Raw genomic sequence first — 13,707 nt, forward strand, 5'->3', positions numbered from 1 at the left:
ATGTCAGTCGTTCTTCCTTTATATCAGCGGCGATTTGAATTAACTGTTCGGCAAGGCCCGAAAGGTCAGGCCCGGGATTTGTCTCGACATCTCCGGCAAGCAATAACAACTTTACAAGGTACACCATGTCATACAGAGAATCGAGATGCACCGTAGAGCATGGCAGCACGACGAGACAGCGCTCACTAGAGCGAAAACGCTTTCCAAAACGTCTTCTTACCTGCATAAAAAAGACAAGTGGGTGAGCCATCTGCGTGCAAGCCCTGCTGCCGTGCCCTTTGAAGTTCTGAAATTAAAACTGTTCGATGCCCTCGTGCTGCTGGAAGAAGTGCACTGAAGAATTCAGGCAGGCATCTGCTGCATCATGTTGTTGGTGCAGGCTCTGGGCTAGTGTTCTCGTCGTCATCAGCAGTATCCTCTAAAGGCACCACTAGGACCTCTTCATTGGGGGTGGTTATGGTGTCAGCTCTGCTGGTTGGTACATCTTCGTCGATAGTGACATATGCACTCAAGTCCACAAGGACACCTTTATTGCCCAGTGTGAAAACCAGGTTTGTCTCGTCCACGTCATCATCACAGTGATTATATGCTGAGCAGTCGGGCACCACAAATCCCGCATGGCAAACCGAATTAGATTGTTGCTTCAGTTACCTGGCTTGAGCAGGTGCAGAGCATTCAAGATATCCACTACAGTCGAACCCGACTATACCAAACCAGTTTACATCGAATTATTCTATATATCGAACAATTTCTGGACATGGTATTGTTACAATGAGTATATATAGCAAAAATTACACTTATATCGAACAAAAATAGCAGCGACTCCCGATATATAGAATGTCAAGCAGCGGAAAAGTGCCCCCCAGAAGTTGGCTTTCCCTCGCGGTGGTGAAGAAACCCGGCAGCACAGCTGCATCCAACCGCTCTCCCTACCGTGACCGCGCTGCCTTGGGCGAGCCGTCGACACCCCCCTGCAAAAAATAATCCTGGCTCGCCCGCAGCACTTGCTCAGACAGCCAATCAGAGGCTCTTATGCGCTCGTTGTGCAAGATGGCGAAAGTGCGAGTTGTCTCGCTGCTTTTCTGGTTCATCTTGTGTGTGCCTCATGGGCCTTCTCCCACAGTGTTGCCGTGATGAAGCGGCAGAATTCGCCTTTCATCGTGAAGCTCGAAATCATAAATCAGGTCGAACGTGGTGAGAAGTCCGATGTCCCCGCAGCGTGCACGATTCCAAGGAGCACTCTCAGCACGATCTTGAAGAATAAAGGGGAGATTACGGCTAAAGCAGCCATACTCTCGACCCGGTGCCTGTGGCGCCCGACGCATATGCACCGCCGTGTACGAGTGGTTCATCCGAAATTGTTACAGCCGTGCCGGCTTCCGCGTGCTTGGTGATGACTGTAAATTCTGATGAATTAAACGAAGCCATTGCCGGTGTTGCCGAAGTTTGGAGCGAGCTGTCAGAATTTCCGGAAGCTGCTGACGAATCAACGGTGGACGAGTTTGTGAGTGCAAATAATGGTGTCGCGACCACGGGAAAGCCCAAAAACGAAGACTACATTTCCGACATTATACCAAGCACAAGTGAAAGTGAGCACAGTGAGGAAAGCAACAACGGCCCTTTGCCCACATCCTCCCAAGTGATTGGTGTGCTCGCACTAGTCCGGTGCTTCTGCACGAATGCAGAAGGTTGCTGCCTCAGCTGCTCCAACTTTTTAGACAATGTGGAGCAGTGCGTGCGTCGCAGGCAGTGAAATTACCCAAGCAGAAGAAAATGCAGGACTATTTCGTGCGAAACTAAGCTAGTTTCAGTAATAAAGTGATTTCTTAAATGCTATGCGCTTTTATAACATCCAATTATTTAGCAGGCTTATATTGAATTATGCTATATATCGAACTGATAGGCGTTTTTTTGCGAGTTCGATATAGCCTGGTTCGACTGTATACAGTATACTTTGCCGCTCTCCGTGCAAAGCAGTATTCCCTGTAGAAGTAATCAGCGATAGTGCCTCTTAAAGCTGCTTATCACTCCTTGATCCATTGGCTGGAGCTTTGCCATGGTGTTTGTGGGCAAGAACTCCATGCGGATGACTTGATGTTCTGTGTCGTAACCATGCCCGGGGCAATTTTCAACCAGCAACACTACCCTCTTTTTCTCTCTCATAAAACGGCAATCCACATATCCCGCAGCCACTGCTAAATGACTGCATCATCTGTGATTTGGCGTTAGCCATGTAGGTTACTGACAGCGTTTTCACGTGTTTGAAGAAGTGTGGTGTTGTAGACTTGCCAATGACTAGCAGTTCCAGTTTGTCGGTTCCAGTCATATTCGTGCCAACTAGAACTGTAATCCTAACCTTGCTGTGCTTGCCCCCCTGGGCAGCTCTCGCCAGCAAATGTGAGTGTTTTTTTAGGAAAGCAGCTGAAAGAGCAGGGCAATGTTGTCCACATTGTAAATGTTGCCAGGGTTGTATTCTTGCTAATGGTCCTTCAGCTTCGTCAGCCTCCAGTCGCTGCAGGTTGCTTTATTGACAGTGACAGCTTGACTGATAATAGACCGAAAACTAATTTTTGCCTTTTGTGGAAATGGTGAAGCCATTCATCACATCACGATAATCCGACATTCAGCAGGAGTGAAACTTTCTCCACTTAGGCCTTCAAGACAATGCCATTGACAGGAAGATTGGCACTCTGAGTTCGTTTTGTTCAGGCAAGAGCATCTTCCAAGTCCTTGTGCGCAGCTATTTGCATCTTTCTCCTCTTCGGCACAAAATCTCCATCATTCAATGCAGCAGTTTTCCATGCCTTATCCTTTACAATATATATCAACATAGTTTTAGGTATTCTAAACTTGCAAGCTTTTACAATCTTTGATAGCTTGCTGGCACTCACCTCACACATTATTTCCGCATTCTTTGAAAGCACAATAGGCTTTCTTTTAAAGCTGAACTGACCAGACATGGCTGCCATTACAATGAGGTGAATTCAATCCACAGTGCGCCTTCCAATGACGACGAGCATGGCATGTAAATAGAAGCATATCCTATAAGGAATTAAGGGAAAGCATGTGATACAGGATGACCACCAGCCGACCAGGTGGCGGCGGCTGACGGAGTGATGCTAGCAATATACTAGCAATGCCACACACAATTTCTTTTGACTCATGAGTACATTGCATGTGTTTAAATTGACTTTTTTATCAACAGTTAAATAAATCGAGATGACCGAGTTACTTGATATATGCCATCATCCTAGCCAAGTCCCCTTTGAATATACAGAAGCCAAGACGGCTGTGCTTTGCTTCCAATGGACCATGGCAACAATCGCAAGCCCGTTTGGAAATCTTATTGCCCTTGTACTTGATGGTATGTTTCTCCTATATAAACACGTAAATTTGTCCTTGCGGACAATTTAAAAACATGTAGGAATGTAGTCAATACCCGGCAGGCACTTTAGGCTCATTCTATACCACAGGGAGGCTGCAAGCTCTAGCGAATTCCTGTGCTAGAGATTTTTTTTTTTCTCTTTTTTTCCCCCTTTTTACTTCTCTCACTTCCTCCCTCTGCAGCGTGAATTAGCTTTGTGCCAGGAAACTTTTTTTTGCTTTCCCTCCAGTCCCGTGAATGCCTGTGAAGACTGATCCGCACTGTGCCAAATCATTGGTGTTGATGGTCACTGCAAAAGCTAATTTTATTTGAAGAGTACATGCGAAGTGGTTTGTATTAGGTGAATTTTTTTTTACATCATTTATGTGAAAAACCAAACGTTTCCACATTGTTCAGCACATCTAAGAATTTGGCTCAACTGAGTTAGTTTTAACAGAAGTTTACTGTACACGCAGAACTCACACATATAACAAACCAGATGCGTTGGCAGATATGGAAGCCCAAAAGGCGGCAAGCTGCCAGTATGCTGCTCAGGGCTGTTTTGTGTTGAGTTGCTTTAAATGTAGGTATTGAGGATTCCGCCGAAATCCTGTGGACACAATGACCGTCACACACAAAAACCGGTTTAAGATAAGTTTCATCATTGCATGACATATGTTGCGGAGATGTGGCAACTATATATAAAGAAAAAGCTGCTCACATAGCAGTGTTTGAAGATGAGCTACTGATGTTAAGAAAATATTTTTCGAAAACTTGACAAATCTATAAGCTGAAAGAGGAGCAAAAGCTTCTAAAAGTAAGGCTGTGCCAGTGATGAGGGCTAAACCGTGCGCTCAGGAGCATTTCAGACTTGTTCCACCAAAGTTCTCAAAATCGAACCATTCTGCGTGTTCAATCCTGTGCCCCTCTTTTTTTTTTTAGGATTTGTTATAATTTTAGATGCATGAACCATAATAAATCGAATTTTTCGCTGTCGTCATCTTTGATCAGTAACACTTGACGCTTGTTGAAGTTACTGCTTCAGCAATGCCCTCGCAGATTTGATTGCAGGGCACCCTGAAAAAAAAAATCACGAGGATAGAATGTCTGCTCTTGAATGCTTGGCAGAACAATATTGGGAAGTGCTGCATTTGTGAAATAAAAGGGAAAACAAACTTGTAGCAAAGGGTATTTCTAAGCGATCATGCATTCACAACAGCCCCAGCTGAATGCACCAGCTAGCACTAGCGCCACCTACGTCACAAAATAGTTTTTTTTTTACATCCCTCCTGACAATAGTAAACTATCCCAGCCTCTCTCTAGCACACACTATGACCACTTTTTGTCACTACAACAGCTAACTGTGCAGTCTCAACTCATATTTTGGCTGATGCCACGTTGTGCCTCAAAAGATGTTTCATTGTTCTGCCAATAAGCACCGGCAATGGACCAGAGGGGTGATGCTAGCCTTTGTGCTTTTAACCCTTTCAGCATCACTGATGTGTTAGTATGCTTCTGCATTTCTGTCCCACCATGTTCCTCTGATATTCCTTTTATGAGGTAGGAATGTGAGGACCACACCAAGAGAGCATTTGCCATTAATCTTTTTTTCTATTCCTGCACAACCAAAATTGAACCGTTGTTCATTTTATAATATACGAGAAAAATAGCCCAACACTGGGGTTGCATCAGCTCTGAAAAAAAAAAACTACACTGGAAGGATTATTAACCCAAACATGCCACAACTATTTGTTGTGTTCAGCTCGAGGTTACCACGTTGGTTCAATAAGCTATGCACCGCTGTTGTGCACCATCTGCACAACCAAGAGCAGCACAGGTGAAAGAGACAGACACTCGCACAAACACGCACAAGCATACTGGCAAACGGACACAGTGTGCACTAAGTAGCTGATGTGCTGCACACAATTGCACTGGATGATCAGCACCCAGCCACAGCAGGTACTGTGTGTTTCAAAAGAGTGCTGCCCTTTTTTTACTGATTAGTTGTACAGTACAAACTCATGCACACACCAAACTCGTGCACACACCTCAAGGAGTCGATATATTTCCCTCTATTGTTGTGCATGCTCCCCCTACTAAAGTTTCGAAATGCTGCTTGCTATTGGCTGTCCTTATTATGCCATTTTTCGGAGAAAAAAAGAAAAGTGCTGTTTTAGTGTGTATTTTAGTAATATTTGCTATGATGTTCCGTTTCTTCCTTTGTTGGAGGTGGTGCATGTTGAGATTCAAATCTGTACAAGTTGCCCGTTAGTGTGCACCGCCATTTAGTATGTAGTTATGACATGTTCCTGCCAGGTACGTATTAACAAGGTACCTCTGTAGCCGCTTGCCACACCCATACCACGGGACAAACTAAGTCATGTCAAGCTGATCACTTAAAAGGCTACGTTTGGTTGCGTGTGTTCAGCACATTCAATGTTTCTTCTAGCTGTTACAAATTTTCAAGTGATGCCAACTCCACCCTCAATGTTGCTGCTGATGATAGCAGCAACAAATGATGGAAGTGCTGGACAAGAATTGTTGCAAAAAAACCCACGATTGTTCAGCTGTCGGGTGTACAGTTGGCCTATGTTCGATTTGCCAGAGATGGAGATTTGGTGCATGCATTGATTATACTTCCATCTATCTTTGCTAAGAGTATGACACTGGCCTAAATACATCAACCAGGTTGCATGCAAAGTGGGTGCAGCAATACATTAAGCCTCTCTGGCCACTTGTAAAGACACTAATTTTGTATGAAATTCGTTGTTTCGTACCATTATTATTTGGGCATCATTTGGGCTTTAAGGTGGTCCTTGGTGAATCCGAATTGTCAGTGACTGTACAAGCTTTTTGGTAGCGGTGTGAGTAGTGAATCTCTCGGTGAAATTGGTCTGTAAACACCTGTTCTTGTGAGTGAGCGTCACTGTTGAAGCTGCTAGTTGACATTACGGGACACTAAGGAGAAGCCCTAAATCGGTTTTGAGTTGGTTTTCCTTTTAAAAAATAATCCTTTTGAAATTGATTGATTATTAAGAGAAAACAGAGGTAAAACTTCTATTTTGCGAATTTCATACCATGGCTGTAGCACTACTTGGGCAAATCTCAAAGTATGGTCTCGTATTTGTACTGTTGTGACGTAGTGAAGGTTCTCAAAACTTGTCAGTTTTAGCATGTGGCTCCTTTAGAATGCAATGCATTGCGTCCTTGCCGATAAAAACTCAAACCCAAGCAGATTCAGTTCAATCACAGGGAGCTGGTGCAGGAACGTCAAGACGGTGGCATCACAAGCAATCTTTTGTCTTTTTCTGCCTTATAAGACCTCCATTCATGGTTAGTGACTTTTTGATCTCGTAGAAGCGTAATATACAGCTAAATTTTTCTCTTAAGTGTCACTTTTAATGCAGTTTATATTACAGCGGAACGAGAACCCCCCATTGTATATTTTGCTAACTGATTTGAAAGTTGCTACTTGCACTTATAACAGTGTGTACAAACTCTTTTGTGTACAATCTGTGCCGTGCAGCTATGACTTCTACCTAGTCTCTCAGAGTGTGCGCCAGGGAACTGTGGCACCCACACACTTCAATGTCATCCATGACACAACATCCCTGAAACCAGAGCACATGCAACGCCTATCGTACAAGCTCACCCACTTGTACTTCAACTGGCCGGTAAGCAACCTCTTAGTTCTCTGTCAGCTTGGGAGCGAAATAATAGTGTCCATCAAATTCTTGCCATTTGCAGTCTCCCGGGTTACCAAAGCTGTGGTAACAATGCTGGTAGTGACATCTTGTGACAGTACTCATATATCATGTCTAATCGAATAGCAAATGTTCTAATAATTCTATTTGAAAATCAAATATCTATTATTCCAATATTTGTTGTAGAGACCTGCACAGTGCTACCCGCCGTGGTTGCTCAGTGGCTATGGTGTTGGGCTGCTGAGCACGAGGTCGCGGGATCGAATCCTGGCCACGGCGGCCGCATTTCGATGGGGGCGAAATGCGAAAACACCCGTGTGCTTAGATTTAGGCGCACGTTAAAGAACCCCAGGTGGTCAAAATTTCCGGAGTCCTCCACTACGGCGTGCCTCATAATCAGAAAGTGGTTTTGGCACGTAAAACCCCAAATACTACTACTACTACCTGCACAGTGCTGCATGTCACGTGCGCCGTGGAATTTATCGTGCTCAATGCCTCGCAAGCGAGCGCCTCACTTTGTTGTTTTTGGTGCAAAAGGAGAACCAAGCTCTCCGTGGATGAAGGGATGCCCCGGCTGATGTGGTCTCAAGAGTTTCTCTGCAAGCACTTAACGATCTGTTGCATGCACTCCCCAGTGTCGGCCTGAAGCAGGAATTGCACACGCAGTGCTGAATGCTGCAATTCGACAAATGGAACCGCATCAGCTGGGATCAGTCATGGCTAGTTTGGTCTGGAGCTTAATTTAGAGGTTTGGTTGGAGTTACTGTTTGTAGCCGAAATGATGCAAATCTGTTCGCAACTCGTTGCGGTGGCTTAGTGGCTATGGTGTTGGGCTGCTAACCGTGAGGTCATGGGATCAAATCCTGGCCCCGGCAGCCACATTTCGATGAGGGCGAAATGTGAAAACACCTGTGTAGTTAGATTTAGGTGCGCGTTAAAGAACCTCAGGTAGTCCAACTTTCCGGAGTCTCTCACTACGGTGTGCCTCATAATCAGATTGTGGTTTTGGCACGTACAACCCCACAATTTTTTTTTTCTAAATTGTTCGCAGCAGCCACATGATAGTTGGAAAGTCGACAAACCAGAAGTGTCTGGAATTGCAACAAACTTCTCCGTGGCAATCATGTTTGCAATACAACGCACGGTGGCCTCACATTCCCAGTGCCATTCAATAGACGCACATTTCCCTCTTTTTGTAGCATCGAACGAACCCATCACAAGGCTAGCTTTGGATTTACGCAGCAGGCGCGAATGTGTTATGGTGTGACCAGTGCACTGACTGCCTGGCTGTATACATTTGCATGGGCTGTAAATGGATGAGGAGGAGGGTGGAAGGGGGGCGGCCTCGCAAACCTAGCCATGGCCCTTTTGATTTCAGGACCTTTGACAGGTGGCAAATAATACTGAACTCAACAATGAAAAGGCGCCTGCTCATTACTGCCGACGCAGACCCTCGCACAGTACCAACAATTGCTACGTGCAGAGCGGTGATTGAAGACACGCTTCCGTCTGTCATGCAGATTGGCCTTACGGTAATACAACCTGCCATAAAGATGGAAACCCTTTCTGTATTTTGTAGAGAAACTGGAAAGACTTTCTATGCAATGAAAGATAGCGACAATAGACAGGTCCACTATTAAACTTGTAACCTCAGTGGTATTCAGTACAAGATAATGTTACAAATTTTTTAGCTTCATAGGGAAAATAGCATTTGATTTTATTTGACATTCCATTGACCAAAAAAATATTTTCCAGGCCTTCGTATATTAGAATTGATCTGTAATCAGTAATGGCATGTACTAGTCTGGCATCCCCCTTAATGAAGGTAGATTATACTATGTCTTTATTTCTATGAACCTAAGTTACTAAATAGCTTGCTACATTCTTGTTATGATAGGAGACTCTCAAGTGTGTGCAGTGCAGCATTTTTTCGGCCAATATTTGAACACGTTAAATTTTTCGAAATTCTTTCTCACATTTCATACTAGGTTCAATATTCAGTTTATTTTCCTGGAGTCAATTCGAAATATACTGTACTGTATTTGCACACACCTACAAAGACACTTTGTCTAACTAAAATGCTTTTGAAATGTCTTTGTTGCACAAGTGTTCTCTTTTAATAATAATAAAAAGTAATTGCATGCCAACGACCATTTAGCTAGCACAGTTTTACAACTACAGTTAAACAAGATATGGTAAATCATTACAATAATGGCTGTCTGCTTTCTGGTTAAGTCTGCGCCACAAGGTGGCGCCACCAATGCAGCGGCTCATGTAAACATCTCCAGCAACCCGGTATTATGCAACACCCAACATGTATACAGATAAGTTAAAACTCTTCATGTCAAGACATGTGTTGTAACAACTGCTGCTTGAGGGTCAGTGACGATTTTGTCCTGCTGCTGTGTACCACAATGTCACCAGTTCAGTTTCCAGATGCAGCAACCACGTTTTGATAGCAGTGGCATTCACATCGAAGAAGTTGTGTCCAAACCCATTCCTTCAGAAGTGCCATTAGGGTTATATATTGAAAATAGGGGAAGAAGGAACAACTCGGTGTCGACACTGTGGTTTGCCCATAGTATTAGGTTGGGAGGTTATGTTCAGACGCTAGTATATCTTTAGTTGGTGACGTCCAACTTATTAACACCACGATGAAGTTTCATTTGTACGTAAGGCTTTTAATGGCCTCAGAGATGATGGTACATATTCAGTTGTTGAAATTTGGAACATCACTTCACCTCATGATCTCAAAGCTATGCTTGTACTGTACTGCGATCCACTCGACTTTGGACAAGGAAGACGCATTGCGCACAAGCTTCTATATAAGGACAAGACATGACTATACCTGTAGGAAATGTCCATTTGCATCAGAAATTGCAAAATACATCCAATATAAGTAATTTGACAAAAAAGACATATTTTGCTTGAAAATTATTCCGCATTAGGTTTGTTGCCTGTGTGCAAAGCCAGGCAGTACACCAAAAAATTAGTCCAGTACACCGGGTATTAGCCCATTTTGTCAAAAGTGCTGTTACAAATGGTATCTGCTTTTATGTTGTTCATTTTACACTATTTATATAAAAGTATGCCCGATATCGAACTGGTACATGTTTTTTGTAATTTCGATATAACTGGATTTAACTGTATGTATAATACCCTGCGCCTATACTGCTTAATTAACCAGTCTTTTCAATTAATGACAGGATGTCAACTTGATGTTGGTGGGCAACGTGATCTTTGCAAGCAGGTATCTTCATGCAATCAATTTTAAAGGGACCCTGAAACGATTTTGACAATTTTCTACAAACATACTGAGACGTTAGAGTAGGTCCTTCTGATCATTAATTGAGGCATGTAAGTGCTCCCCATAAAGCGTGTAATTTATTATAAGGTTTTAAAAATGTACATCGCTGACGATCGCAGCACACTGCCCGGCAAAATTTTCAGCCGCTCCTACCCATATGACGTAAATCACCCAATTGACGTCAGTAGGGCGATCATCCAGTAGAGCAATCGTCCGTTGCTCTCCTATTATGAGATGTTTCACACAAATTGTGGTGCGAATGATTAACTTTAGCTGTACCCTACACATCTACAAAATTTGTCTGAACCATTTCAGGGGCCCTTTAAACATACACGACCACTTTCACAAGAATTTGCATTTGCTTGCCGAAGCATCAGGCAGTGTTTGTGGTGCTGTGCAATATTTTGCACAGCACGCAGTGCACTGTGCACGCTGCGCTTGGCACAGCATGCATCCTCTGCAGAGTCGCACAAAATCTGGCAAAAGTGATAGTGTGATAGTATCCCCGAATACTATCAGTCCGGAACACTGCTTTAGCAAGCATAACTACATATTTCTAAGCGAGCAACATATAAAGGGGATAACCATGTTGAGCACACCTGTCACTGTCATCCTGGCAGCGTGCTTACGTTTATCCCAGCATTCGGTTTTGTAACCTTCAGGCAGCTTTGAGATTCTTGGGATCCCAGTTTACATGACAGTGATGTTTCCTATAAGGACCAGAACTAGCTAGCTGCCGCTAAGGCGGCCCACTGGAAAAGCGCCAGAGAGAAGTAAGAGGAAGGAATTGCACACCTCCAGCTAGGGTCACTACTGGTGGAGGTGTTATCATGTGAGGCAGATAAGTGGGCACTTAGCGAGGATCTGCAGTGCAAGTTCAGTTCTTGCATAGGTGCTGAGTAACTGTGCATCACACCCTTCTCTTCTTGTATGTGTTGCACGCTTGTCCTTGCTTCATCCTTTATGTGGTTTATGTAAAATTATACTTTGGGGATATTCCTGCTAAGATCGAGAAGTTGTGTGCTGAAGCCGCAACTTGACAAAATTTCAGCAGATTTCAAAGAAGCTAACAATGCCTTTGAGAATCGTTACTGTTTCTGCGAGAATGTCATTTCATGTACACAAAGGCTCCTCTCACAGTAAGAGTGGCCTTTTGCTATTGCAGTACTGCGATTTACTAATAATAATGACCTAGTTGTTACACTTTCTATTTTTAACCTTGACTCTACATTTGAAAGAGAGTGGAAGTGTCATAAGTGCACCTTTTCTTTCCCACAGGGCACCATCCGTGTCCCCGCGCCGTGCCAGTATGCCCACAAACTGGCCTTCCTGGCAGGTCAGAGTCTTCACGCCGAGGCACACAAGAAACTTGCGACCACACTTTTCTACTTGTAAATGTGGTGCACGTCCCCAAGAGGGGCAATTGCTACTGCCTAGTCATGACACCGGTGGCAAAAGCTGTGCATTCATGTTTCTTTTCTTTTCCTCTCATCTTCACTTGTTATGCAAGGCATTGAATGCAAAGCACAGCATTTTCACATAACCTAGACGACCTTGTTTGCTACCTGTTTGTGCAGCCTAATCACAGGTTGGAATAAGAATTGGAATTGGATGATGGCTTCAAAAATCGGTTTCATAAGGACTTCAAATTCTTGTTTCATACTAATAGGCATTATATACTGATTGGTTTGATATGTTTGAGCTTGGTGGCTCTATGGCTGCACATCTCCCATTTTGTTGCTGGGAACAATACTCCTGCAGCCTATTCTTGTTTTGATAGCATGGTGCCAATCACCTTTCTTCCCCTCATTTGTCACTGTAGTAAATTCACTACAAAGCTGCTTAAAGAAAGCATACTTTTGGCAGACATGAAGTGCCTTGCATGTTTTGTTCAGTGTTGTTCCACTAACATTTAATAAATAGTTACTTGCTTAATGGCTTGCTTCGTTTTTACTCTTGTAATACTTACCTGTATTACATAGTGGCGAAAGTGCAGGAACTACCTAGTGTAAGGCATGAAACACAGTGCCCGAGAACGCAATAAACTAACGGCATCTGCAAGTCAAGTTCAGTATGTGCCTTTGGTCGTCAGTCCAGCCCATGCACATGATCTCACACCGGATCATTGATGCCGTCTACTGGTATGAACATTAAAGGGCGAGCTTCCTGCAATGGCTTGCCACCCACCATGCCTTCTGGCTGGACATAACGAGCCCCACTTTGTCGAAGTCTGCAACAAAAGTAGCGGTTTTGTGCAGTGTGTAGAAAAAGTGATGCTGATATTGCCATCGTTGGCAGGACTAGTGCCATCTAGGGTAGCAGTTTGTGAAAATTAACCTGCGCGCAAGTGTGTGTGTGATGCTTGGTAAAACCTTTTTCTCTCTAATTTTTGCACTTCAAAAGTGGGTCTTACACAAGTAAATAATGTAGTTATCGCTGTATGTTATTAGTATTTTTATCATAAGCAGAGAGTTTTTCATTTTCCTGGCAGAAGGCGGGGCGGGGGAGGGTTGAGTGCTAGGGCCCAAGGAGCTTTTTCAAACCCCTCCTATATACCTTATTTACTCGCATAATGATCGCACTTTTTTGTCAAAAAAATTGATGCAAATTCAGGGATGCGATCATTACGCGGGTTAAATTTCCCGCAAAAAGAAAATTTTTTTTTTTCATCCCGCATTTGCTGCGGGACGACAACAGGTCAGCGAATAGGCGGCTGCCGCTGTATGTAGTGCAGGACACTAATACAAAAATGGCGTTTGGCGGAGCAAGGTGAACGCGCCGAACGCGATTTTTTTTTTTCTTCTCGTGAGTACATTACATGCATTGAAACAGTTTCTTCCGTATCAGTAATGAATAATATCGTTAATATCGGCAAGTTTGCGGCAATAATGTAGCCATCTCCTCTTTGAGGTGACAGAAACAGATGCGCGCTTAGCTGCCAGTGACATAGGAACACGTGGCGGGCATGCTGCGGAAACTGCGGCATTTGTCCTCACTACCATCCAAATACGGCAGGTTTCCGCTAAGGGTGGGCGAATATCTTAGCTGTGTTACAAGCGTTGGTGTATGAATGGGGTACATTCCTAACACATCGGTGTAAACGTGACTGCTATCGTTGCCGTTCGCGATTTGTTGCATGCTCACGAGTGCAGATGAGAAGAATCGAAAGGCGCCTTTTTTGTTGTTGTTGACCACAACCATTATAAAACCTACACATAATAAAAGCAAGTTTGCTAGTAGCCTTTTTTTTTTTTTTTTTTTTTGTCATGAAGGGAATGAAATAGGGCATATGCTTAAGAATGTTCGCTGTGTGCAGACCGCTTGCTTTGTCT

The 13,707-nt window shown here is 43.7% G+C and overlaps 1 protein-coding gene across 2 annotated transcripts in view; it reads left to right on the forward strand.

Moving 5' to 3' along the window:
- LOC142567952 (piwi-like protein 1) overlaps positions 1 to 12,310 on the forward strand; it is a 215,234-nt gene extending 202,924 nt beyond the window's left edge. For both annotated transcript variants that reach the window (XM_075678034.1, XM_075678035.1), the window contains exons 18-19: positions 6,891 to 7,038; positions 11,654 to 12,310. In XM_075678034.1, coding sequence (XP_075534149.1) covers positions 6,891 to 7,038; positions 11,654 to 11,770 — 265 coding nt within the window. In that variant the 3' untranslated portion in view covers positions 11,771 to 12,310. The remainder of the gene's footprint in view (positions 1 to 6,890; positions 7,039 to 11,653) is intronic.
- The last annotated feature ends 1,397 nt before the right edge of the window (positions 12,311 to 13,707 follow it).

This window comes from Dermacentor variabilis, unplaced genomic scaffold (genome assembly GCF_050947875.1).
Source record: "Dermacentor variabilis isolate Ectoservices unplaced genomic scaffold, ASM5094787v1 scaffold_15, whole genome shotgun sequence".
NCBI lineage: Eukaryota > Metazoa > Arthropoda > Arachnida > Ixodida > Ixodidae > Dermacentor > Dermacentor variabilis.